Here is a 25,157-nt window from a genome sequence, read left to right as displayed (position 1 = left end):
TGCTCTCCGGGCGCTGGCGTGGGGCTGGCACCTGGCGGGGTCGGAGCTCGCGGCAGTTATTTTTAGAGCCCTCGCTGCAGAGTCCGGGGGTGGGAGAGGCTGTCACCGGGTCGGAGACAACTCGGAGCGGGGGAGGGGGTCAAAAGTGAGGCCGACTGCCTGCAGAGCTGTAAGAAAAGGGGATGCCCTTGCCAGGACTCCAGTCCAGGCTGCGGACCTGAGTCCGCACCGCACACCCCAGCCAATCCGATGGGGGAGGTGAGGCCAGTCGGGGCGACGAGGCCAGTCCCGGGGTGGGATGGCAGGGGGAGGCATCCGCATTGCAGGTGCACCAGAAGCGCCCCTGGGCCTGGCCCTGCTTTGTCTGGGAGGCGTTAGGGTGGAGGCCGGCTGAATCCGCGTCGCCTTTTCAAATGCGTTTTGCCACTGAGTGGACGTTAGAGAACCCTCCCTGATAAGTTACATTGTCTCCAGTCCAGATAACCCTTTACGTAAGTACCTTGCCTTCCAGCCCTTTGCTGAAGCTTTGATTTGGGCTTTAGTTTACCCTAAATGATGATTTGCTTGTGATTTGAAACCAAGCTGGATGCGCTGATGCGCAGAGCTCCTGACTGGGCCAGCAGGGCTGCCTGCCGGCTGCTACAGCGAGTTCCTCTAGTTTATCTTAACTTGGTTTCATGCGACCGACTGCATCGGTTATTTCAGGCTTTAATATTTAACACTAAGATCTATTCCAGTAATGGAAATGAGGTGTCCTAAGAGGAAATTTAATCGTGCTATGTAATCGAGATTGCAGCCATCGGTCCCATAACAAAACGCAAGCTACCAGACTATTAATACTTTCATATGTTACGCATTTCCAGAAACCTACCTGTGAGAGTGCTAAAGCCTGCATTGATGTTTCTTAAAGACTTCAAATTTGAAATATATGAAGTTTTGTTATTTTAGTAAATGATTTTTTTTCTTTTTTTTTTTCTTTTTTGCAGTCAAGAATTTCCCTGCATTTTCTTGCCATTGCATTGTAAGGGGGAAATGCTAACATTTAAAGGATTCACACTTCCAAAGATGATTTGAATTTATGTATTTCATTTAGCTAAACGTTAACCTGTGAAATATATTGAAAGATTTGTGCTCTGTATGTGTGTGTGTATATGTGTGTGTGTGTTTCCTTACAAATACATGCACACTACTGAAATAGTTGGTGTTATCCCTTAGCATTGTGTATAATTGCCCAGTAAATTTCCTGCTCATATATTTAAAATCTAAAGTATGGTACAGTTATTTTTGTGTGTCAGTTTACTGTACCACATGTAAATATATCAACCCAACAAACAGGTTCCTTGGAAGTTAGATGTTTTTACTCTTTTCTAAACACTAAGTAGTTCTTTAACTTCCAGTAGGATTCTTTCATCTGTTATTTGTTGGTGAGATTCATTTTAACATCATCGTTAATTGGTGGAATGCATTCATAACAAATCTGGTGGGAGTAACAGTGCTGATGCCTTGCAGAAATATCTGTTTCTATTGCATTGCATTTTCTCCTATTTCTGGCAAGAAAAGACATGGACCTTTTCTATATAGAAGAGGGTCAGCCATAAATAGTTCCTAACATATAATGAGTGTATGTGTTTACTTATTATGTCTGCTGAGTTGAGTATCCTAAAGATGGGTGACATACCTGTCTCTGCTCCCCATTCCAAGGGTGGCAATAAATGTTTGAGTCAGGTGGACCTTCCAGAACAATTAGGTAGCTGCCAGCTTGGTGACTCCAGTGTTCACATCTCCAGCCTTGATGCTTAAACCCGCAGAGTGGTTTGATTGGGGGGAGGGGGGCAGGGGTAGGGTGGAATGTGTCCTAATTGTCTTCAGCAATTCATGTTGTATAGCAAAAGAATTTCATTAATGTCTTAGTGTGCCAGGGAGACAGATTTCACTTTGACATAAAAGCCTCCAGCAGTGAAAAGAAAGGCAGCCTTCCACTGAGGAGTTTCCTGATAAGGTGGTTCCTCGGGAAATAACTGCTTGGAGGTATCACTGGTGCAGGGCAGGGCTGGGCTGGAGAGCCAAGGTCCCCAAACAAGTGGATTGGAGGGCATTGTGCTACTTTTTTATTTCTTATGCTGGCTTCTACATAAGGGCACAGTGGCACCCCCAATACCCACTGCACCCTTGGCAGGTTTTTCCAGGGTGCAGATCAGCCTGGTGCCAGAGGTGGCTCTGTCCTACTCTGCTTTTGTGAGCGGCCCTACGGGGACTTTCACTTCCAATGTTTTGTTGAAAAACTGTTTCATTGTAAGAGATTTGTATTTCTTCCTTTGTTTTCTATTTAATCAAAAGGAAAATTACTGTCTTCTATGGAGGCAGGCAGAGGAGTCTGGTTTTTTTCTTAAGCTCTTTTTCCAAATAGAATGATGTCAGTCACTCACTCCTTTGAGTCAGCAGGTTGTGAAGGTGAATGGATTTTTTTCCCCTTGGCAGAAATTATTTTATAGAAGATAATGATGAAGGGCTGATTCTTGTGCTTGCTCTGCATTTTATTTTCTGTTTATTTCATTACTTAAACATGACTCAAATTTCGCAGCAAAAAGCCCAGTCATATCCACCTACAGTAAGTTGCACTGGACTTCTTTCCAGTACGTCTGTGTTGTATTTAAATATATGTTGTCGGCTGAAGGTATAACAAAGCTGAGAAGTAGAATTACAGTGTAGTAAAAAGACTGGTTGACTCAAGCTTTATGCTTGAAGAATTAAAAATTGTATCCCATTTGTGCTACTCCAGTCTTACCAGTAACAGTTTATCAACAGCAGAAGTGATCTACCCAATGTAACAGACTAGGCTACTGGCTGTCAGTCACAATATCCCAATGGAGTGGTGGGAGGAGTTGGGCTCTGTGGGCACGGAGCTGAGCAGAGCTTCCTGTGAACCCAGGGGGTCCCACGCCTGCTCTGCCCACAAGGATGTCACTGGTACATGATGGTAACCAGGCCAGCTGAGTTAAACCAGCTCATGTTAGGAAGATAATAGAGGAAAAAGAATTCTGCATTGATGTATACATGTGCTTCCTATTTTTAAATCCTTTTCGAACTAGTTTCTCCTTTCTGTTCTTTAGTAAATGGAGCTTTGTCTCATGTTTTTGTGCCCATTATCCACCAGCTAAATTAGGGTGCAGTCATTTAAATATGACAAAAGACTCAAACTTTGACCAAGGGGATGCATCACTTATTCATAGTTTGTGCGCACAGGGCAAAGAGAATAATATCATGTTCTTCTGGCTAACTGAAAAATAAAACAAGAAAATCTTACACATTTTTTATCCCTAGATAAACATAGATGTTGCTTTAAATGTTAGGTCCAGGATGCCAAATTGTCAAGTGAGGCAACCAGTTAGAAAGCGGCCCGTTGAGAGGGAGAAGCTGCTTTTTGAAGCTCTTCACCCCTTAAGAAGGCAGTACACAGCTGTCTCCGTTGAGCAATCGGGGGATGGGAGTGGTCTTTCCTTGCAGGCCTGTACACTGCAGGGCAGGTGGAGCGACACCTTTCTGACTGCTCCGAGTACCAGGCTGTCAGAAGCAGCCTTATGAGCAGGAGGCAAGGCCTCCACCGCTGTGAGGGGGAGCCTCCCTTGTTTGGGGTCCCCAAATAGCTACATCTCACAGCTCCTACCCTACAGGAAGAGCAAAGCTGTGGTGCTTGACATGCACAGTGAGTGAGGCAGACAGACAACTGTAGTAGAGGGATTTGAGGCAAGAATCCTCTGCTGTGACAATTTCTCTCTTTGCTGCCTTTTGGCAGCACTTGAGAGATTAACTTGAGGTCTGCATGAGATGTTATCTTTTGTTCTTCAGCTTTCCTTCCTTCTCAGCACACCCTGCAACCTTCTTGTTTACTGTGAGAAAAGAGGGTTCTTTTGGAACATTGCTTAAGCATCAGTGCTACAGGTAAATGAAAACCCCAGTGTCCTCAGGGTGTTACAGGGCCTTCAACTGGGTCTTCAACTGCAGGCACACACAAAAAGGTTAATAATGAGCTTATTTTCAAGAGAAAGGGAAAGTAATAACTGAGGGAAAGAGGGAAAGATGATTAATGTGTCCTGCCAGTTCTGCTGACGTGGAACCCCAATAACACGCTGAAAGCCAACAAAAAGCCAAGAAACCCCCAAAACCGCATGTCCAGCTTTATATCCAAACATCGCTGCTTAACTACACTGTAGGTCACAGCATGCTTCCCAGCATGTTGCTGGGATTTGTAGTTCCAGTGTCTGGAGTTGTGGCGAAGTCCACAAATCCTGTATCTGTAGAATTCATTCAGTACATCCTTTCCCCCAACAATGGTACTGTTCTCTGAGGTGCACTGTCACCTTGAGGGCATCTTCTGCATACTGTGAGGGTACCAGCCCCAGCCCCACTCTCCTAAGCTCTGCTGGAGTCTTGCATCAGGCCTGTGTTCCAGGCCCAGGGCCTTTGCCTCCCTCCCCGCAGGCAGTATGGCCCTGCCATTCTGCTCAGCAGCCTGTGGCAGCAGACCCCCTTGCACCCTGGCGATAGAGAGCTGCTGTTTTCAGCCTCATGTGTCCCCATGCACAAGGATATAGCAAGGTTATAGAGGGGTGGGGGGAGGCTGCCTCCTCAGGGGTCCACTTTGTCTTCAGTAGTGAGTCACCATTACCTCTTGGGCCACTATGGCAGAGCAGCAGCTCCAGCCACTGAGGCAACTGCTCGAGATACACCCCAGGCCCTGGCTGCGATTGGGCAACAGTCCTCTGCAGCCCTGGCCTTGGCGACTGTGATGGGTTTCTAGTGAGGAATTTCTTTCTATCAAGAGAGTGACCTGTCTATGGCTGATGGGATGAGGCTGTCCGCCAGCAAGACTGGTGTCAGAACCAGGGTTTGCAAAGCCCAGGCTGTCAGGTGCGGGGCAGGCGTTTGGGGCGAAGACAGAACAGAAACCTCAGTTGGTACCACAGAGGGAATGTGGTCTTGGTGGGGATGGTCCTGGGAGTGGTTCACTGCTGTCTGTCAGGTGCTGAGCCTCAGGCATGGTGGGTGGGACCATGTGCCCTCTGGGTCTTCACTGGCTCATTCTAGAGCACAGCTGATCTTGCTGGCCAATGAGCTGTGGTCAATGAGTGTTCTGGCAGCACTCCCCGAAGGGGCACAGGCCAAAGTTGGCACAGGCCACTTGGGCCTGCTGGGCAGGTTACCATCCTGTGCCTGAGGTGGTATGAGTGGAGTGGAGACCTAAGGGATGGGAGTCCTTGTGTGTAGAGGGGAGTCCCACAGGAAAACCTCAGTAAGCCTGTGGCCCTGGGTGCTATTGTGCATGCACACACACACACACACACACACACACGGGCTGGCCATCATGCTCGGAGCTGCAGAGAGCAGCCTCTCTAGTGCATGACCTAAGTCTTCTCTGCATCTCATCTCTTTGCTGCTTGACATTGGGTGTTGGCCACCCATGGTGGGGCCTCTGATCATGGCATCCCAGGCCCTGCGGGCTCCCCCAGGGTACTTCTCACTGCCCTCTATTGTGATCCTGCTGGGATAGGGAAGTCTCATGGGCTGCACCAGGCATTTCAGCGTTTTCTGGTCTGTCCATGCATGAACACCTCTTACTAATAAACAGTTAATGTGCCAGATCCAGAAATAAAATAATTCCTTTTTTATTTTTTGACAGTCCTTGTGTGGCCTGTGTGTGTGGGTGGCCCTGCTTCAGTGAAATTGCTCAAAGCTCACGTGAAAGCCATTCTCTCAGAATAGAGCTAGCTTGAATGTATTTACAGATGCCACCCCAAAGGGATCGATGAATCGCCCTTGTTGTCTTCCCAGTCTTCCTCCCATCACCGCCCGCCATGTGAGCCTCGTGCAGATGAAGGCAGGAGCCTCCTGTGTCCGGTTGTCCCTGGCAGCCCTTTCAGTGACATGGGCACAGGAGCAGGATGAAGATGGTGATCTTTTGGAGCTGCCGGGTGGGAGCATACCAAAGGCTGTCAGGTGGCAAGAATGTCCCTTTTATGAGAGCCACTACCAGGGTAGCTTGGGGAGGGCTGGCCTGGGCACCAAGGATGACAGGCCAAAGATAGGCTGGCCCTGTGACTCTTCAGAGGGGGTTGTTCCTGAGACAGTCCAGCAGGGATCAGAAGGGACAATTCCAAGAAAAGTGCATCCATGGTGGCTGGTAAAGAGCAAAGGCTTGGGAGCGAGAAGCAGGACCACGTACCCCAGCAACCCCATCTTGCCTCTGGACAGACCGTGAGTGAAGACCAGCACAGATGTTCCTTGGCTGAGAACAGTGTAGGCCAGATGCATTTTCTTTCTGTGAGCTCTTAGTCTCTGCTCATGGACAAACTTGTGTCCGTTACACACAAATTCTCACTGATGCTCACCTGCGTCCTGGCTTGCATAGATAGGTGTTTGCCATTCCGAACAGCGGAGTGAAATGATGGTGGATTATTGGTGGTTTTTAAATGTCATCAGACATGTCAGAGGCCCATAGTCTATGCATGTATTTTACCGTCTTAACTTGAGCTTGAAGGGCCAGTTCAGAACCACCCGGTGGATCATCTTTGAGGACAGTCAGGTGAGAGTATTTTTGTTTTTGTTTAATTTTGACATCTTAAAAATCTTTAAGTAAATATAGACAACTGATTTACCTCAGTGCTCTATTGATAGAAAGGGGATTTCAGAAGATAAATAGAATTTACATTAAAGAACAGTGTCAGGGACTCTTCCACCCCTTCGCCCCAGGGGCCAAGTAGCTGCGTGGGTTAACATGCTTATGACACTGCTTAGGGTTTATAAAAAAAAAATTACAACAGAGACCTAGTTCTTGGGTTATGCCCACCATAGCCATGCGTGCATGTTTAGGGTCACCTGCTCCTGAATAATGCTAAGGAGTCCAGAGCATCCAGTCAGGTTTAGCTTTTGTGCCAAAATCCCACTGTTTTCTTGTGGACTCACATGCACAGGTCTGTCTGCCTCCCCCGGGACGTCAGCGCCACCTCGGCAGCCCCTTTACCTTTTTTTTTTTTTTTTTTTTTTTTTCAGTAGATTCCAGATGAGTTCATGGTGTGGCTCAGAGGTACACAATGAAAGGTACTCTCCTTGGTGAGAAAACAAACTGGCGCCCCACAGGGGACATCCACCTGCTGTATACCACAAGTCCTGGCGACTTAGAGAAGGATCTGCCTCACGTATACCTGGAGAGCTTGGATAATGTAGCCTTTCAGGTCATACTGGAATTCTGTCCTTGATCTTAAAGTAGAAGCTTAAAAAAAAAGATAAATAGCTTTCATCTTTAAATTTTGCTTTTAAACAGGTTTTGTAACCTGAATAACGTTGCACTTTGGATCAGAACTTTTCCAAGTAAAAAAACCACTTTAAATTTTACCAGCTTAACACTATTTCTTGAGCTTATTTGTGCAAATTACAAAGCTTGAATTATGGTTTATTTTCTAAACAGGATTTCAGGAAACCTGTCAGCACTTTAATTTCTCCCAACCAGAAGGCTTTTCTTAAATATTAAAAGAGTTTTGGCATTATTTTATGAATGTCTTGAGAGTCCTTAAAATTCTCTTGAGATTTAAGTATTTAGTGATGTCCTTAAGAACAGGAATTCCTTTGCATTCAAGAAATGTTAAATCCTTTAAATATCAAAATTCTCTAGAGATTCCCCAACTGTTCGAGATGAAGAACTCCCATGGAAAAGTGCCTGTCAGAGCAACTTCATGTGTGATGTCTTTAATGTCCTGGAAATACACAGCTTTTACAACTCTCATACCAGCTCTGAACAACTCTCATCCATCCCTCTCTGGATTTCCAGAATTCTCTTATATTTATCCTCTCCATTTCTCAGTTTACTTAAGCATTTGTGGGGTGGAGCAGAACCTCACGTCAACACACAATAGGAACAGGAGGAAAGTTGTCGTGTTTTTAGGCCAGGGTTTACACACGGTGCTGTCTTCCAAGTCAAAGAAGGGGCAGAAACCTGACCCGGCCTCATGCCGCAGGTGGCTCCTCTCTGCCGCCTGCCAGCCAAGAGCTTCAGACATGGAAAAGAAACTCCCCCTGGCTCCTGGGAGCATCGCAGATGGTTGACTTCTCCAGAGCAGCAGCTTCTGTTCCAGGAAGAAACTAAGGAAGCTCCCTCTGCCATCCCTCCCCCACCCATGCTTACTCGGCACCGGCACCCCCAGGAGAGCAGCAGAGAGCTCCAGCCCCAATGCCAAGGCTTGCTTCCAGCTGGGGCTCATCCAGCCCAGGCTTCTCAACACTCCTGGCCATGCTGTTCTACGTGGTAGGGGCTGCCCTGTCCTCAGCAGCACCCCTAACCTCCAGCTAGAAGGCCCCTCCCCTTGTTTTAACAACCTCAGATGTCTCCAGACTGGCAAGCACCCAGATAAGAACCACTGTCCAGCTTGACCAAGCTCTCAAGTGGCTCACGGGGGCAGGATGCTTGTGCTCTTTCCTCTGTTCTCACTGCTCATAGCTGGCTCTGATCGTAAAACTCACAGGCCAATTCTGTCTGCTCTTTGGACCAAAAAACTAAAACCCTGTGTCTTGCTTCAGCTCCAGAACCATGACTGTGTAGGTTCTCGGGGGCCAGAGGGTAGTGCGGACGTTAGGTAAGGTTCTAAGGTTAGAGTGGGCACCGCTTTGACCACCCCTTGCCAGGATACGCTTGTCTCACATCATTGTGGCCATCTTCCCATTCTGTTCAGCCGTGACATCAGTTACTGAGTTAAGGGGCAAAGTCTCAAACACTGCCTATTAAAGAACTTACTAGCATCTGCATCTATTTTAATCTGGATTGGAGAGAGATCCCAAGCCCCTTCTTTTGTCTAACCAAGAGACCTTAATAGTTTCTATAATCTTCAGTGGTATTAAGACAATAAATTATCAAATCAGCCAGCCAGTTAAGAAAGCAACCTTTTAAAAATTGAAAGTTATATTTTAAATGAATCAGCAATAACCTCTAAGTCTAGATGTCTACTAATACCGTTGTGATAGCCAGATGCGTGCACCTGTGCATTTCCACTTAGATAGCAGCATCAGCTTGTAGATCTCTAACAGACCAGTTTCTTAACCAAGAATAGTGCTTGCTTTTCTGCAGCTTTAGAAGCAAAGAGAAATTTTCTCCTGAGATTTTTTTTCATAAGCAGCATCCTCAAGAACACTGTAACTCTGTGCATCCACATCAAACAGAACAAACCCCAGAAGCTTAAATTAGGGGAAAGCAAAAAAGAGTGGGAGAGGACTTTGAGCACATAGCCAAAAGCCACTCTGTGTCTGCAGGGCACACGTCTTTTGGTGTCAGAGGGCTGCCCCCTTCCCCACAGCTGGGAGTGGGGCAGGGGGTACTGAGGGGCCCTGGCTCGCCATTAGCCTGTTTGGGCTAAAGTCCAGCTGTGCCACTCGCTAGTGTGCCTTTAAGCTGCTTGTGGTCAATGTATGAAATAAGGGTAACAACAGTTACTCAGAGTATTTAGAAAGGGTTTAGCTCGGCCCACAGCATATAAGCACTCAGAAAGAGGAGATTGTATTACCACCTCTCCCTAGTGCTTCCCTTCCCGCCATCCTGCATCATCCACATCAGACTCAGTAGAGGGAATTTTGCCTCTTACATAAAGTCCCCACCTTTCCCCATTTCCTATCCCCCCACACCCCCCCCCCCCCCGCCAACTGTTCTGAAAGCTTTCACTGTTCACACACCCCTGACAGCACTGCTTGTTTCCCACACCACCCCAGCATGCACTCTCCATATCTGTTTAGTAATCTCACTGTGACTTTAGCGCTGCCTCTCAGAAATGCTGCCTCCTATGTAAGCCCTTCTGTCCTTAAGCGCTGGCCCAGCAGTCTTCAGGACAAAACCATGTTAGTCGTGAGGATCCTTTGCACTCTCCATCTGCAAGGCACCTGCATCCCCCCTGCAGCATAGGGGATTCCAGCCTCCCTGTGAGCAGGATGCCAGTAGGGTTGGAGTGGGGCAAGGAAAGGGGTCATCTCCGTGGCACCTGGCCTGTATCCTTGTTTGATTTACATTGTTTCCTTTGGCTTGAGTGACTGGATCTCCTACCACAGAGAAATTGTCCCTGGGAACCAGCACAGAGTAGACACTTTAGAGCACTAGCTAACTGCCCTCTCATCTGCCGGCACATGTTTAAAAGGCCTGGTTGCCTTATAAGAGGCAGTGCAGACTTCAAGGTAAACTGAGAAGCAAAACAGCTGATATGAAGGTCCCACCAATCACCATTACCTCTTGGCCACTGGAGTATCCCAGGCCAATAGGCTCTGTGAAACTCTAAAATGAAAGTAAGGGATTTTCCTTTGATGAATAAAGTTAGCTTTATGGAAACTACATTGTCCTTGTTTTTCTCACTCCTGCATGGGCCCAGATAAGCAGCAGCAACCGCTGGATGTGAGCGACTCTGAAATTTGGAGTCTGCCCTCCACTGGGAAGGTGAGGACACAAGAGCAGGGCCAGTGGCTGACATGGCACGACCCTTCCCAGCTTGACTGGGTGCCAGTGGGTCAGCTCTAAGAGACCACCTAGCTGGCTGGCAGAAATATATTTTCTGGGTGTAATCAGATGCACCTAGTAAAATGCTGTTGGCCACAAACCCCATGTGCCCAGAACAAGTTCACGCTTTCTAATCACTGAAATTTCACTTTGTCTTTACGTGGTTCAGCAGTGGTTTGCTTTTGGTTTTTGTTGGAGAAATTCCCCAAAGGCCTTCAAGAAGTAGCAGCTCTCAGCCCTCTATCTTACCTCAGGCCATCAGAAACTCTCCTCATCTGATGGGCAGGGTGGCCACCCAGGGACGCAGCAAGATTGCATGGTTTTCAGCTACAGAGACCCCTTTCTTAAGGGCCGGCCCACATTCCTAAAGGAGCGTTCATTACTCTGGAGGCTGGAGACAGAGCAGGTCAGACAGAGAGGCCCCTGTTCTCCTGAGTTTACATTCCGGCACTGTGCAGAGATACGTGCGCAATCTCGTTCTAAAGATGGATGTTATAAAGGCCAAATGGGGTAGCTGGACAGTGATGGCCAGCAGGATGAAGCTGCTCAATTTCTCTTGAAGCTCAACTGAGAGCAGGCCACAGCCACCCCGTCTGGCCCAGTCAGGGCCCGAGGAAGCCCACCCACTGTTGCACAGAGCTCTATACACTCTATCTGTGCTGCTGTGATGGCAGCCCCGGCCTCACAGGCTATTTAGATTTGAGTTAATTTCCGTCAAAATAAAATAAAATGAAAATTCCTGCCTCAGATGCTCCAGCCCAGCATGGCCAGTGCTCAGGCCGGCCACTCTTGGCTCTCAGAGGCTACCTGGACAGCAGAGAATATTCCCACCCTCTACCAAGTTCTATTGGATCATACCTCTCTAAACTCACTTAACAGCCTGATGGAATGGAAATCTTTTGTTCCCATTTTGCAGATAAGTGAGGAAGAAAGTATGGCACAGCTGAGCCACAGCTAGGCAGATGGAAAGCAGCAGGGCTAGGATTCACGGCGGCAGCCTGGACCCAGAGCCCACCCAGTCACCGGCGCTTGCAGACGAGTCACCTGGAATGTGCCAGTCCCCTGCCCCAGGTCCACGGGCATACAGAGCACGGGCCTCCATAAAGTCCTGCCAGCAGATGCTTTAAGATGTAACTGGAGCCCACGGCTAGGTGGCTTCCTGCTAAAATACAGACCTGTGTTAGCACAGTTTCTTTTTCCTCAATAAAGAGGGGAAGAAGGAAGAGGCCTCGGAGAACACGTGCTTGCCTGGTCTGCATAAAGCTCACTGAAGCTGGCGGGCCTGGGTTCCTGCAAGCAGTGAGCCTGTCGCAGGGTGTCATGCGGAGACCAGGTAGGCCATGGCAGCACTGGTCCCAGCAAATGCCGGGTACACAGTAGCTATCCCCAGGCCTCAGACTGCAGTAGCCACCCCAGGCACAGCTAGAGGAAGCTACCATAAGACTTTCTGGTCCCAAACCCCATGCATTCGGGACTGTGGGACGACCCAAGGCAGAGAAGGCGCCATCCTCGGAAACCAACTTGCATTTCACCCAAGCACTTAAAGATTATATACCTGAAACAAATGTTCCTTCTCACTGGGCCTCAATTCTGTAAGACGAAGGGCAGGATCATCTGTGAGCTGGCACATAGACCCGTAGTCAGTAGTAGCCATCTTCACTATTTTTGTGAATGACTTTCCTCTCTTCATGATTAAAAAATGCCTTTGAGTATTTCCTTGCACAGATCTCAGGCTGACCCAGTGGGGTGTTCCCAGTGGAGTGTTGAGACAGACCTGAGGGGATGGCATAGATCATGAGCCAGCATTACCCCTGGAAGCCCACTTTAATTTAGGCGTCACACCCAAGAAAAGCTGGTGGCACCAGCTGAACGTATCAAGGCACGCGTGCAGCAGCTGTCCCCCAGGTAGCCACTCTCATAGTCCCCTCACCAGCAGGAACAGCACGAGAGGTAGCCCTATCCAGCCCACTCTGCAGATGGAGGGAACCCAAACCCCAAAGCCCCTGACCGGCCAGTACACTGGGCCGGTGTTGTATCAGCCACAAGAAACTGGAACCCCCGCCTAAGACTTAAGACTTCCACTGGGAAATCTGGACACTCTAAAATTGCGAGTCCCCCAAAATGGGGATACATTGGGTTCTTATTATTAAAAGAAACTAAAAGTGGGCCCTGAAAGAAAGTGTGTCATGAACCCAGGATTATAATTAATCCCATTGTGGCAATAGGTCAAGCAGGAGGAAAACAAAAGCCTGGCAGTTTTACCAGTGGAAGAAGTGACAGCGCACAGAGTGGAACCACTGGCCTTTAACAGCAATACAGAGGGTCGCACCACCCTGAAAAACCCTAGTGAATTTAAGACATTGCCCCAACAGCTTCGAGACCCTTCCATACTGCTAGATAATCCTATTTTACTTCACTTGTTTTCTCCTGTTCCTACTGGCCCATTACTCGTGGCTCCTTTATCTGACATGGTAAACGAGAGGAGCCCATGCACACGGGCACCATTCTCGAGCTCACCAGCCCATCAAGCACCCCAGATGAACCTGCTGGCTTTGGACGACAGACCTTCAGAACAGATCAGTTCTTAATGGGTCTGTGTCGGAGGAGTGTCCCCTCCCCCTCTCCACAACTTGAGGCTCCCGTTCAAAGAACTGGAACACAGCATTCCGGGAATTCTCTTGTTCCCTGACATAATAAAGAATCACTGTGAGAGGAAAGAACTTTCTGGGAGTCAGCCTGAAATGTCATCAGTAAAACTGTTTCGTTTATGCTACACAGCCCAGGACACTCACCGAAAGGAGACTTTTAAAGGGGCAAGCGGCCTGTGCAGGCTCTGTCAGTTGTTGGATGGAAGGCTGATGGGTCGTGCTCCCTGAGGCAGACATGCCGAGGCCCTGAGACACAGAGGTCTAGGTCAAAGCCCTCGTCAGTAGTAAGTTTCTGGCTCCTGAGTGCTGGTATTGTGGATACGTCATTCGTAGAAGTAAGTGCCCAACAGAAAACAAACATTTTATTAGTGAAAATCAGGTTAGGTAATTACTAAAATTAAATGCCTGGCCGTGGCAACTTTTGTCTCTGAATTGACTGTTGTCGGACTAAGTGAATAATGTCAAATATTTCTGATTCTGTTCCTGTTTAAGTTCTTGTGAGATGAGATATTCAAGGTGGCCTGTTTTGTAGAAGGACGCATCAGAGGCAGCACCTGGTGACTGCCTGACCGTGTAGTCACGTGACAGTGCTGTACAGGGTGACCTACTGGCCACAGGCCCTGCCTACTGTACCCTAGTATGAAGGTTTTGGGTAAATGTCTTCTATTCAAGGGAACAAAACAGTAAATTATTTCCCTTTTTTGTAAGTAATGAGAGCATAGTATGGCTATATAGAGTTTCAGTCAATAAGACACTTTTTCCTTAAAACCTCTGTGCCGCAAAGCAGGACAGAAGTCCTGTCCATTCATTAACTTGAAATGGCTCCTCTGCTTGGCAGACCATGTAGAGAGGTATTTTGAAAGGGAGTGGACATTTCTTTGGGGCATAGAAAATACTATTTAGAGTGTGATGTTAAGCACCAGGATTTAAGAAGTGTCTCCTATGTCCTGAGTGTAAAAAGATAGTCCTGTGTTGGGTCACTGCATCTTTTAGTTGTCAGCCAGCAGACAGTGAGGCTCTGTGGTAGTCACAGGCAGATGTGGACATGGGGACACTAGACAGTTGGGCTCTGCCTATCCTCTTTTCCCAAGGAAAATATCACCAGGTAGAATGATCTGTATGTTGTATGAGACTTGGCCCTAAATTGTTGGTCCAGGGTCATGTTAGTAAATGGCATCAGTGTTCCCAGCACTGGCTTATGAAAGAGGGCTCTTTAGGAACCCCCAGAGCCCGGTTGTCCTGCAGCGACCCAGGAAGGGCAGGGGGAGGACAAAGGGAGAGCCAGAAGCCAGCAGAGCCAGCACAGCCCCGTGGGCCCTTTCTTCCCTAGAAGCAACTTCCCTCTAAAACTCACTCTTTGAAATAAAAAGTGTCAACTGCCTCTGTCCTGGCATTCAGACTTGACAGCAGCCCAGTCTGGACAAAAATGGGGTGTTAGCACGTCTCTGGGCATTGGCCTTCTGGCCATCTTAGGTCACCTTGTTTTCCATGAGTCTAGGGCACTTGCAGATGGTGCCGCATGGTTTCAGACCCTGGTAGCTCAGGCATTTGCCCAGCTCAGCCTGCTCATCCCACTTAAGATCCTTTTAGGAAACACCCTTTTAGGTAATGCAGCTTTTTGGGGGAGACATCTTCACGCAAGCCCCTGCCAATGGACAGACCCTGGAGATAGCTTTTAAACAGAAGCCAAGTAGAAGCCTGAAGGATGAGCTAATCAGACTGCAGAGAAACAGTTAGCGAATCCATCACGGCGGCCCCAGTGACTGCGGGTTCCCAGACAGGACAGCTCATGTTTCCAGCTCTAATTGCCAGTCTCTCTAATCGCATCTATTACAACTTGAATGTCAGGCTGTACATTCTTCCAGAAGGAAATGGCTGTCAGCAGCTCACGTTGTTGATGGGCCTGGTGTTTTATGACGGATAATGTCAAGAGAATTATAGGAATGTGCCATGCGTGGGGGCGGGGGTAGGTGCTCAAGTGCTATGTGATCATTTTCTGCCTATCTTGGGGTACTAAGTTGTAGCTTTTGTAAAATCTGTCTTCCTGGCAATTCTTGTTTGTACTGGCACCCTAATCGAGATTGTAGCCACCTGAGCTGGCCCAGAACCATGCCATTAAACGCATGATGTCACATAGCACTTAGCTTTTTTTGAGAGAAATTGCTTTGTAGTAGTTTTCTGATATAAATATATACATTCATCACTGAGCTTTAAGTCATGCCAAGATAGAATTCTTAAGAAGTAAAATCAGTCACCCACAACCCACCATTTAGGGTTTGTGACAATTTGATGTATCCTGTGTCTTCTCTAATAATGTACAAAAATTTGACATTATGTATGCATTGCTTTTTTAAAAAAAAAAAGAAAAGATTTATTTATGCACAGAGAAGTAGGGTACAGGCCAGAGGTGCAGGGGCAGTGAGAGGATTCACCAGAGATAGAGTAGGGAGCAGATCAGGCAGGTCGACGAAGTACACTGCTGAGGGGAGTAGCGGGCAGGTCAGGAGAGGTCTGCCAGGCCGTGTGGATCACATCTGGGGCTGGGGATCGAACTCACATTGAGGGGGCTGTGACTAGCTTGCAGTGCTGAACTTTAATCTATTGAGCCACCAGGGAGGGCCCTGCATTGCGTTTAATATGCTTTTTGACTTAACCCATCATAAAACATTTGTCATCACTACAGATCTACACTGGTTGATGACCGCAGTGCCTACGTGCCAGGCACATCATTTTCAGGCAGACTCAGGCTTTCGGAAAAATACTTTTTTTGGTTGTTTCTACCAGATTTTTCCTCCCTTGGCTGTTAGGGACTGTTAGGAACAGGACTGTGCATTCACACTCTCACATTGGAGGAGTCCAAATTTAGCACTGCTTCCATGCTACGGTGACACACCAGACCCTGCCTGGTGCTCCCCAGCCATGTGGCGCTGCCTCCAGTCACCTCCAGACCTGCTCCTCCACAGAGTGGGGGCTCAGGCAGCTGCTGTTCAGAGTGGCCTGGCCAGAACGGGAGCCCAGGATTCCACCTGAGCGCCTAACCTCACCTGTCACATCCACTGTTAGAAACCACATTCTCTAGGGATGATTAACGCTTAATGCGTGGGGTTTTTGTCACTTTTACACTCAGCATTTCCCTACCTAACTGTGCACACATTCTTCTACACAGGAGCAGCAGAGCACACAGGGGCCCACAGGGACCAGCGTCTTCCTGGGGGCCCTGGCGTAAGATGCTGCAGTGTTGGACTGGGGGAACATCATAAGCCAGAGGAAAAGTGGACAGGACAGCCTCCTCAGGGGCTGCTGGGGTCGAAGAGGGCTTCTCACTTGCCAGGCAGCTAAGTTGCTTCTCCTAAAAGCAGGTATTAAAATTGCGAGTCAATGGCCTAATTTGCCTCAGACCTTTTTTTTAGCTCCTGGTAGAGTACTATAGATTGTTTCCAAGTAAGAAATAGGTTTTACTGTCCCAAGGGTGCCCTGCACTGCCTGCCTGTCTTTATTTGCTTTGCTGGATGGCTCCACTCTCGCTCCACTCCAGGGAAAACAGCAGATAACAGTCAGCAGAAGATTCTGCTCTTGGCTTTCATGTTGCTCTTTGGAAGTGACTGGAATTTCTCTATGGCTCCCTTCCACACTTAGCTGGTGTTTAGGAGATGCCCTGGCCACTGCAGGGGAGAGGAAAAGAACAACTTGAAGGCATATTTACATAACTGGAGACCAAGGTCAAGGTCAAAATCACATTTCCAATTTTCCTCAAGTCTTCCACGTGCCAGAGCCGCAGGTGACTCATCTGGCGCTCAAAACGATGGTCCAGGTGACCAGAGCAGGCTCAGGCGAAGCAGCGGTCAGCACCTTAGAGATTTGTCCATTCTGGTCTTTTCTTATCCCACAGTGTACACATATCTCCTATCGGCTTCATTCTCTCCATCTTGAAACAAAAAATTGTCAGAACAGCTGGTTTTGAAGGTGTCTCTCACCTGTGTATTTTCCAAGTTCATGAAAGTAGAGGAAGCCACTTCCCTGCTGGGGCTGACCACCAGACTCACTGGCTGCGGCCCTTTCTCCACAGCAGTGCTTGGGCAGCAGGCCCAGAGCCACGTGGGGATTCCCCAGGAGCCTCAGGCCATGCACACCAGGCGCTGGACACTGCAGAGCCTGGGGCTCCTGGTGGGGCCAGCCAAGGGCTCCTGGCACGAGGAACCAGATGTGACCGGGTTGTGACTTGTTCATGACCAGCATCTAAAGTAGCTCAGTATAACTAACTCACACTCACCATGTGAGCCCTGGTGTGCTGGTGCTGCTGCCGGTTTTGGGTGTTTTTGTTTTTTTGTTTTTTTTTTTTCCAGATTCTGAAATCTCCACAGGCTTTGTGTGGAGCCAAAAGATAAGTCTGCTTTTGATTGCCCAGAACAAAGCCATTTCCATTTTTAAGTAGTGAGACCCTTGCCTGTCAAACACGCACCCTTTCTTTTAGTCTGAGAACGCAGCCCAGGGGCACTTTGAGCTCTTGCTCCTGGCTGGGTGTCACGGGAGCAGCGATGGGGTAAGGTCACATTCCCATGGGGCAGCTGCTTCGTGGTGAGCATGGAGCCAGTGCTCTCTCCTTGCCGACCTGCTCAGCCCGGGCCGGAGCTGCAGGGAACTTCCCCAAGCCCGGGCCCAGGTCGCGAGCTCAGATATGAAGAGAGAAAGGGCAGGGTGGGCAGCCCAGAGCGTGGCTGACAGACTGCTGTGTGGGGGCCAGGAGGCCAGTGTGGTGTGGGGACACAGATCGCCTCACACTGGCCTTTCCCCTCCAGCCTCCTGTAGCTGCTCTCTCTAGCTCACCTGTGCACCTTCTCCCCACGACTGCCTGTCCATGGGGGGGCTGCTGCAAAGGTGCATTTATATTTCTGCAGGTACCATGGTGCATTGATGAGCTACAGATTAAGTGTATGAATCAAAGTCACTGACTCACCAAGGCAGTTAGCATGTGAATATTTATCTAAATCATATTTAAATTTGTCACATAAAATTTAAGGCCACAGGACAATTGGAATGGGGGCAGCCAAGGCCCCCTCTTTACTCCCCACAAGCCCCTGTGGAGGATACAGGAGCTTGTATTATTTCTGTACCTGGGCCTCAATTTGTGTGACTTTGCAGGCCACATGGTTTTTGAAGTTTTGGCAGATGCTGTTTTCTCCGGCGAGGGCTGATGCCCTCCACATAGGACCAAGGGCAGCGGGACCTGGTTAACACAAACTGAGTGCAGGCCCACTAGACCCAGGCTCCGTGTAAGGTTCATGCAAGACTGCAGCTGGGGGGAAGTGGACTTTGGCTCAGAAGAGCAGAAGCCCCACTCACAGGAAGAGCAGGTGTAATGAAGACCTGGGGAGAGTGTTTTGAGAAGCCCCCCCAGACTCCCCTCCTGCCAGAGGATACCCAGTTTGTCAGCGGGGTGGGGAGGGCTGGAAGAAAGCAGTGCAGGCAGGAGAAAGAACACCCTTTTTGGGTTCAGGACCTGAGGGTTGGTTTTGGTTTTGTTCATTTGCTTGCTGCTTTAGATCCCACAGATGAGTGAAATCACACTGCGTTTGTCTTTGACCTAATCTACTTCACTTAGTATAACCCCCTCTAGTTCCACCCATGTTGTCACAGATGGCAAGATGTTACCTTTTTATGGCTGTATAGTAGTCCATTGTGTGTACATACATCTTAATCCACTTGGCACTTGGCTTGTTTTCTCATTGTAAATAGTGCTTTAGTGAGCACAGGCTTACTGAGACCCTCTCCAACTAACATTTTCATATTCTTCAGTCAGATACTGAGAAGTGGGATGACTGGATCATATAAGTTTCATTTTTAATTTTTAAGGAACCTCCATAGTCATCCAAAGAGGCTACACTGACATGGCTTCCCACCCTGCCAATGCAAAAGGTCTCCTTTCCTCCACATCCTCACACACACTTCCTGTTGACTTTTTGATAACAGCCCTTCTGGCTGGCTGTGTGCCAGCCCATTCACTCTGGCTGCTGTGGAGAACAGAACCAAGGGGGTAAGGGGGACAGAGGGCGGCTTGCAGACTTTGGCTGGCCCCATGGGCCCCTGTGACTGTTCTTGGGTGGGTGTGGGACTCCTCTCAGCTGTGTGACATGGCCTGTCATTTTGGTCTGTCTGTCGATGTCCAGCGAAGTCAAGTGCCCTGGTCATGAGGTTCCCAGTATGTGTAGAGTCAGGCCTCTTGCGGCCCCCCCCCCCCCCCACAGCCTGGGAAGCCCACGGGCAGGCCACGTTCTCTCCCCCGCCAGCCCCCCTGCTGACCCTCCAGTCAGAGTGTGTGACCCAGACCTCTTCCTGCAGGTCACCTGGATGTCAGCATGGCGACCACAAACCTGGAGAACCAGCTGCACAGTGCGCAGAAGAACCTCCTGTTCCTTCAGCGGGAGCATGCCAGCACCCTCAAGGGGCTGCATGCCGAGATCCGGCGGCTGCAGCAACACTGCACAGGTAGTGTGGGGCTCTCAGGCAAGGGGCCGGGGGACTGGCTTGGATGCCCAGTGGCTGCTCCCTGGCCGTGCAAGGCCTCTTCTGGGCGTTGCTCAGCTGTCTTCGCCGATGCTCTGTGTGTAAGGTGGGCACCAAGCAGACGCATGTCTGGGCACTGCGGGCCTTCAGGGGCACAGCACTGTGGGTCCCATTTACAAGGCATTGGGGGGCCACATTATGGCCTGCAGGGCAGGGAGAGCAGCTATGGGTTGTTGCAGTCTGTTCCTGGGGAGAGGGGAGGCCACAGGTGCTGCCCAGCTGGCTCCATCTCGGCGGGACCTGGGCCACGCCTGGGCCTTAGGCCTTTGTACCTCTGCAGCTAGTGGGGTTCAGGCAGAGACCATGCCCACATGGAATTAATGTATGGCTTCCTTTCTAGATTTAACATATGAACTGATGCTCAAAAGTGCAGACCAGACAGGTAAGAAGACTTCTCCCAAACTTCGTGGGGCTGGTGCCTAGCTGTGGCTCTGGGGCCTTCCCTGTGGGACAGAGCGCCCGCACATGCCCCGAGGAAGCCGAGGGGGCTTCTTCTGATTGACACATATATTTGGGATGGCTGTCACGTGGTTTTCGGGATGTTCTGGCTTTTCTACAATGAGCATGTTCCTCCTGTAATCAAGACTCCAGCCAGAAAGGAGAGACCACAGGGCTTGCCCACTCCCACCCCTCCCGCTTCGCGGGGGCCCCTGGGAGCAGACACCCTTCTCTAGCACATAGCCCCTGCCAGGCCTCTCCTGACCAGAGCCCCCACAGGCTTGGGGGGAGCCCTCAGGACAGTTTGCCTAATGGCAGCAGGGACAGCGGCAAGAGTCACGGGCTTTGTGCCCATTGCTAAGAGCTTGCTCCCCAGAAGAGGGTGGGTAATGGAAAGCTCAGGTCCATGTTTGAGTCAAGACGCCCTTCTCTCACAGGCGCATGGTGGCAGCTGTCACGAGGGTGACAGTCCTTACAGGGACAGGCTGCCCACAGCCCCTGCACACATGTCCCCAGGCCTGAGGGCTCGTTCAGTCCTCAGTCACTTCACCCCAGCGCCCCTCAGCAGCAGCATGCGCAAGGTGGGGCGGGAAGGAGTCACGCTGTGGAGCAAGGACACCAGTGCCTCCTCCTCAGTCCGGCCAGCAGCTGGGCCCCTGGGACAAGGGTGAACAGGGCATCCCCTCCAGTCAGCAACCCTCCCCCCACCCCAAGGATGTGACATGCCTGGACTTGGTCAAGTTGGGGAAGTGAAGAAGAGGGGCACAGCCAGCCAGGCTTGAGGGCCATGTCTGGGGCCATCACCCCAGGGCTGACTCTCGGAGCCAGGCAGGTTCCAGACCAGCAGGCAGAACCCAGAGAGACATGGGCAGATCCCCGACTTCTGAGAGGTGCAGGGAACTGAGCCAGGCCCTCATGTGGGGCTGGGCCTTATGTCACTGGGGGGTGGTGGGGGAGCAGCATCCACCTTGTTGGGGGCGATGTGGAACAGGGCAGCAGACTGGCCAAGTGGGGAGGTTGGGGGCTGAGGGCAAGGGGTGCGTCACTCTGAGTGAGATGAGACTGTCGGGGCTGGTGCTTCCGTTGCCAGGAGTCTGTTGCCCGTGTGCCCTCCCACAATGGGCTACGTGGCTGGACGCCAGCCCTGCCACAGTCCAGCCCCAGGTGTCTGAGGAGGCTGAACAACCACAGGTTGCCTGTTTGAGCTTCAGCACTTTTTAAATCCAGAGACATTCTTTTTTTGCCATAAGCAGAGAACTAAGAGCCGCAAGGGGCCTGGCAGACCCACCATTGGCTCTCCTTTGCTGAGGTGAGAGGACCCCCTCAGCACCCCTCTTCCGGTAGCTCGCCTCACACAGGATATGAGGCCAACCACGCAAGACCCCGGCAGGTCTCCTGCCCCCTCAGTGGGTGCTTAGCCCACTCCCTCTGCTTGTCTCGTAGGAGACGGGTCTTCTAGAAGCAGCGAACTAAAGAAAAGATGCGAAGACCTGGAAGCTCAACTAAAATCCAAAGAGACTGAAAACAGCGAGCTGCTGAAGGAGCTGGAGCAGAAGAACGCCATGATCGCCGTCCTGGAGAACACCGTCAAGGAGCGGGAGAAGAAGTACCTGGAGGAGCTCAAGGTGAAGAGCCACAAGCTGAACATGCTGTCCAGCGAGCTGGAGCAGCGGGCCAGCACCATCGCCTACCTGACCTCGCAGCTGCACGCTACCAAGAAGAAGCTCATGAGCGCCAGCGGCACCTCCGACAGCAGCCCATCCGGCAGCCCCGTGCTGGCCAGCTACAAGCCAGCGCCCCCCAAGGACAAGCTGCCCGAAACACCCCGCCGCCGCATGAAAAAGAGCCTCTCGGCGCCCCTGCACCCAGAATTTGAAGAGGTCTACCGATTTGGGGCTGAGAGCCGGAAACTCCTCCTGCGGGAACCAGTGGAGGCCATGCCCGACCCCACCCCGTTCTTGCTGGCCAGGGAGTCCGCCGAAGTGCACCTCATCAAGGAGCGGCCTCTGGTCATCCCCCCCATCGCCTCGGACCGCGGCACCAGCGAGCAGCCCAGCCCGGCCCGGGAGAAGCCGCTACACAAGGCCCACGTGGGGGTGGCCCACCGCATCCACCACGCAGCCCCGGCCCCGCCTGAGGTGGAGACGCTGGCAGTGGACCAGGTGAATGGAGGCAAGGTGGCGAGGAAGCACTCAGGGACGGACAGAACTGTGTGACGCCCGCCGCGCCGCTGTCCGCGCACTGTGACCACTCCCAAGAACTCACCCGCGCCACATTTTCTTTTAACGCTCCCGTGCATGCCAAAGTTTGTTTCAGACCCGTCCAAAGATGACTCTCCTCTTGCGCCCACACCGACACCGCCACTCGACCCCCCAGAGTCCGCATTCACTCATCGCTGTGGCCAAACACCGCGTGCCGACGGCTGCTTCGCCCATGTAACTCAGCGCCCGCTTGCGGAAGGCCCGGGCCGCAGGCCACGTCTCTGCCCCGGCTCCCGACAGCCCGTCACACCCAGGCGTCGAGCCCAGCAACATGTACCGTACCGACCTTGACCTGACCCCGGGTGTCCGGGAGCCCGCCCCGCCCGCCCCTCCCCAGGGCGGCACGGCTCGCCGAGCAGCTGTACGCGCGTGTCACGGGAACTAATAAGATGACGTGCTCCTCATACCACCACCTGAATGTGTGTTCATAGTTGCTGTGTTTTTTTTGTTAGTTTTATCCAAAATGTTCAAGATCCCAACAAACTTTATTTTCTAAACCTACCTTCTTTCTGTTTTGTGTCTTTTATTGAACCTTCTGGAGGGAGGGCCCAGGAGGAGAGAAATAGCAGCACCCACACCCCAGTAACTACTATGCTGTTATCCAGATGCACGCTCCCCAGGGGCGCGTCCCTTGGGGTTCACACCCAGAAAGAGGAGTCCTGTTTTCTACCACCGCCCAGAGCTGTCCCTCAGAATGTTCTTCCCTTCTGAGAGCCTGGCAAAAGATACTTTTATCTGTGGCCATCCCCACCCTTGTGACCTGCTGATGTTCAACCCTGTCCTCTGCCTTGCTTCCAGCTGGCCTGGCCACACTTCAGGCTGGCCCCCGGGACTCCAGGCTGGAACTTAATGCTCTAGCTCGGCCCCAGCGCTTTAGGCTAGCCCCCAACCCCACCCCCAGGACTCCAGGCTAGACCCCAGGACTCCAGGCTAGGACCGAGGCTGGACACCAGGGCTCCAGGCTCCCCCCGGGCTCCAGGCTAGGCCCGTGGTTTGCAGAAGAAAAGAGCACCTGGATGCTGCTGTGGTCCTGCAGGTTCTAAGTAAACCAGCAGGAATTAAACTCCAGGCTCTATAGCCTCAGCCACACACTGACCAGAGTCAAAGGAGCTGAGCCAGAGTGTTCTGGAATGGAGAGGAGTGGCCATGTGTGACTGCCTGGCACCATCAACCCAAGGCACAGGCTTCATCTGCCCCCACTGCCTCAGCTCCCCCCAAACCCCCAGAAGGAGCTGCTAAAAAAGCTGGGCGGTCCACAGCGCCCTCTGCAGGCTGATGTCGGAACGCCCTCTGTGCCCAGGGAAGGCCAGGCAGTCTGCTTGATCAGGCATTTTCCCTAGAGAACAAAAAGAAAACTCAACACGTCTTAAAATGCTCTCTAGGATTTACTTTGTAAATATACAGAATTCTATAAAAAATGTTTTATTTTTTTCAATCCAGTTAATTTCTCTTGAAAGGTATTAAAATGGCTGATTACCCAAACATGGGTGTCGGCCCTGTTCTAAGGATGCAGGAACAGCATTGGGGGTACACGAGGTTAATCAGAATTCAGGGTGAGACACACCCCTTGCAGCACCCAGTGAGAAATGTGCTTTGTGGTGAAGAGATCAGCTTCAAACACCAGGCCAACCCCCATGGCGTTCCTCCTGGTGGAGGTGGTGTAGACAGGCGTCCGCAGCGTGTTCTGCAGAGGAGGGGTATGTGAGGAGCCTCACAGGTGCTCGGCTGTGGGTCCTCCCTCCAGGCGTGGCCTGGGTGAGACACTCACAGCAGGGCCAGGCCAGGCCAAGCAGGAAGCTCCCGCCATCCATACCACATCTAACCACTCTGTGACTCAAGGACAAACACAGAGTTTCATAAGATGCAAGTTAGTCTGGATCGAGGCTTCCAGACATGCATCTGAGCTGCTGCCAGGTCCCCACAGATTCGCAGGCGCCCGTGTCTCCCACCAGCCCTGCTGTCCCTTGGGGACGCCCCTACCCACCCGGGAAGGGCTAAGGGCTAGTGTGTGACTGGTGTGGAGAGGGCAGTGCTAGGCGTGGGGCCCTACCTGCAGCTTGAGGCGATGGGCCTCGATGGGGATGATCTTCAGGATGGGCAAGTCCACCACCAGCACCTTGGGCTTGCTCTTGACCAGACAACCCCTCTCGAGGTCCCAGTCTGCACCCTCCAGATACAGCCCCGAGACGAAGCATCCTGGGGGCGGGGCAGGAGAGACTAGCCCAGGCTCCTCGGGGCGGCACCCAAAGCTGTGCCATCACCACCTTGACAGGTGCGCAAGGAGGAGCTCCGGCCTTTATCCAAAGATCCCGAGCCCTCTCCTGGCCACACGGATGGACAAGGGTGCTCACCTCCTCCCTCCCCTGACTCCCCACAGATGGGCATCAGGACAACAGAGTAGACCACCTTGGGCACCTGGGGCCATTAAAAGGAGAACATCACCTGGGCCCTCCCTGGTGGCACAGCGGTTGAAACACAGCACTGAGAAGCTAAAGCCACTTCAGCGTGAGCCCTGGAGGTGACCCCCATGGCACGGCAGACCTCTCCTGACCCACTTGCTGCTCCCCTCAGCAGTGTAATTCGCCAGTCTGCCTGTTCTGCTCCCCACTCTATCTCTGATGAATCCTCTCATCGCCCCTGCACCTCTGGCCTGTACCCCAGCTCTGTATGTGCAAATAAATAAATCTTTAAAAAAGCAGAACACCAGAGCCTGAGGTTACCCTACATCCT

The 25,157-nt window shown here is 51.0% G+C and overlaps 2 protein-coding genes across 2 annotated transcripts in view; one reads left to right on the top strand and one right to left on the bottom strand.

Annotated features, from left to right (window-relative positions):
• The first annotated feature begins 283 nt into the window (after window positions 1–283).
• On the top strand, window positions 284–22,928 carry CCDC92 (coiled-coil domain containing 92). The gene is made up of 4 exons (XM_004690825.2): window positions 284–491; window positions 19,504–19,650; window positions 20,069–20,110; window positions 21,610–22,928. The coding sequence occupies exons 2-4, from the start codon at window positions 19,521–19,523 to the stop codon at window positions 22,380–22,382; spliced, it is 945 nt and encodes a 314-aa protein (XP_004690882.1). The 5' UTR covers window positions 284–491; window positions 19,504–19,520; the 3' UTR covers window positions 22,383–22,928.
• Window positions 22,867–25,157, bottom strand: part of DNAH10 (dynein, axonemal, heavy chain 10) — a 119,983-nt gene continuing 117,692 nt past the window's right edge. The window contains exons 76-77 of the mRNA XM_004690628.2: window positions 24,478–24,623; window positions 22,867–24,111 (exon numbers count right to left, since the gene is read on the bottom strand). Coding sequence (XP_004690685.2) covers window positions 23,965–24,111; window positions 24,478–24,623 — 293 coding nt within the window. The 3' untranslated portion in view covers window positions 22,867–23,964. The remainder of the gene's footprint in view (window positions 24,112–24,477; window positions 24,624–25,157) is intronic.

Source organism: Condylura cristata, unplaced genomic scaffold (assembly GCF_000260355.1).
Source record: "Condylura cristata isolate star-nosed mole 26May11 unplaced genomic scaffold, ConCri1.0 scaffold00029, whole genome shotgun sequence".
NCBI lineage: Eukaryota > Metazoa > Chordata > Mammalia > Eulipotyphla > Talpidae > Condylura > Condylura cristata.
Note: the sequence above shows the minus strand (reverse complement) of the source record. Positions and strands in the feature narration are given on the sequence as shown.

Coding starts and splice junctions, on each gene's coding strand:
- CCDC92 (XM_004690825.2), top strand. CDS start 19,521: ATGGCGACCACAAACCTGGAGAACCAGCTGCACAGTGCGCAGAAGAAC. Junction 19,651..20,068: donor GCTGCAGCAACACTGCACAG/GTAGTGTGGGGC, acceptor CTTCCTTTCTAG/ATTTAACATATGAACTGATG. Junction 20,111..21,609: donor CAAAAGTGCAGACCAGACAG/GTAAGAAGACTT, acceptor CTTGTCTCGTAG/GAGACGGGTCTTCTAGAAGC.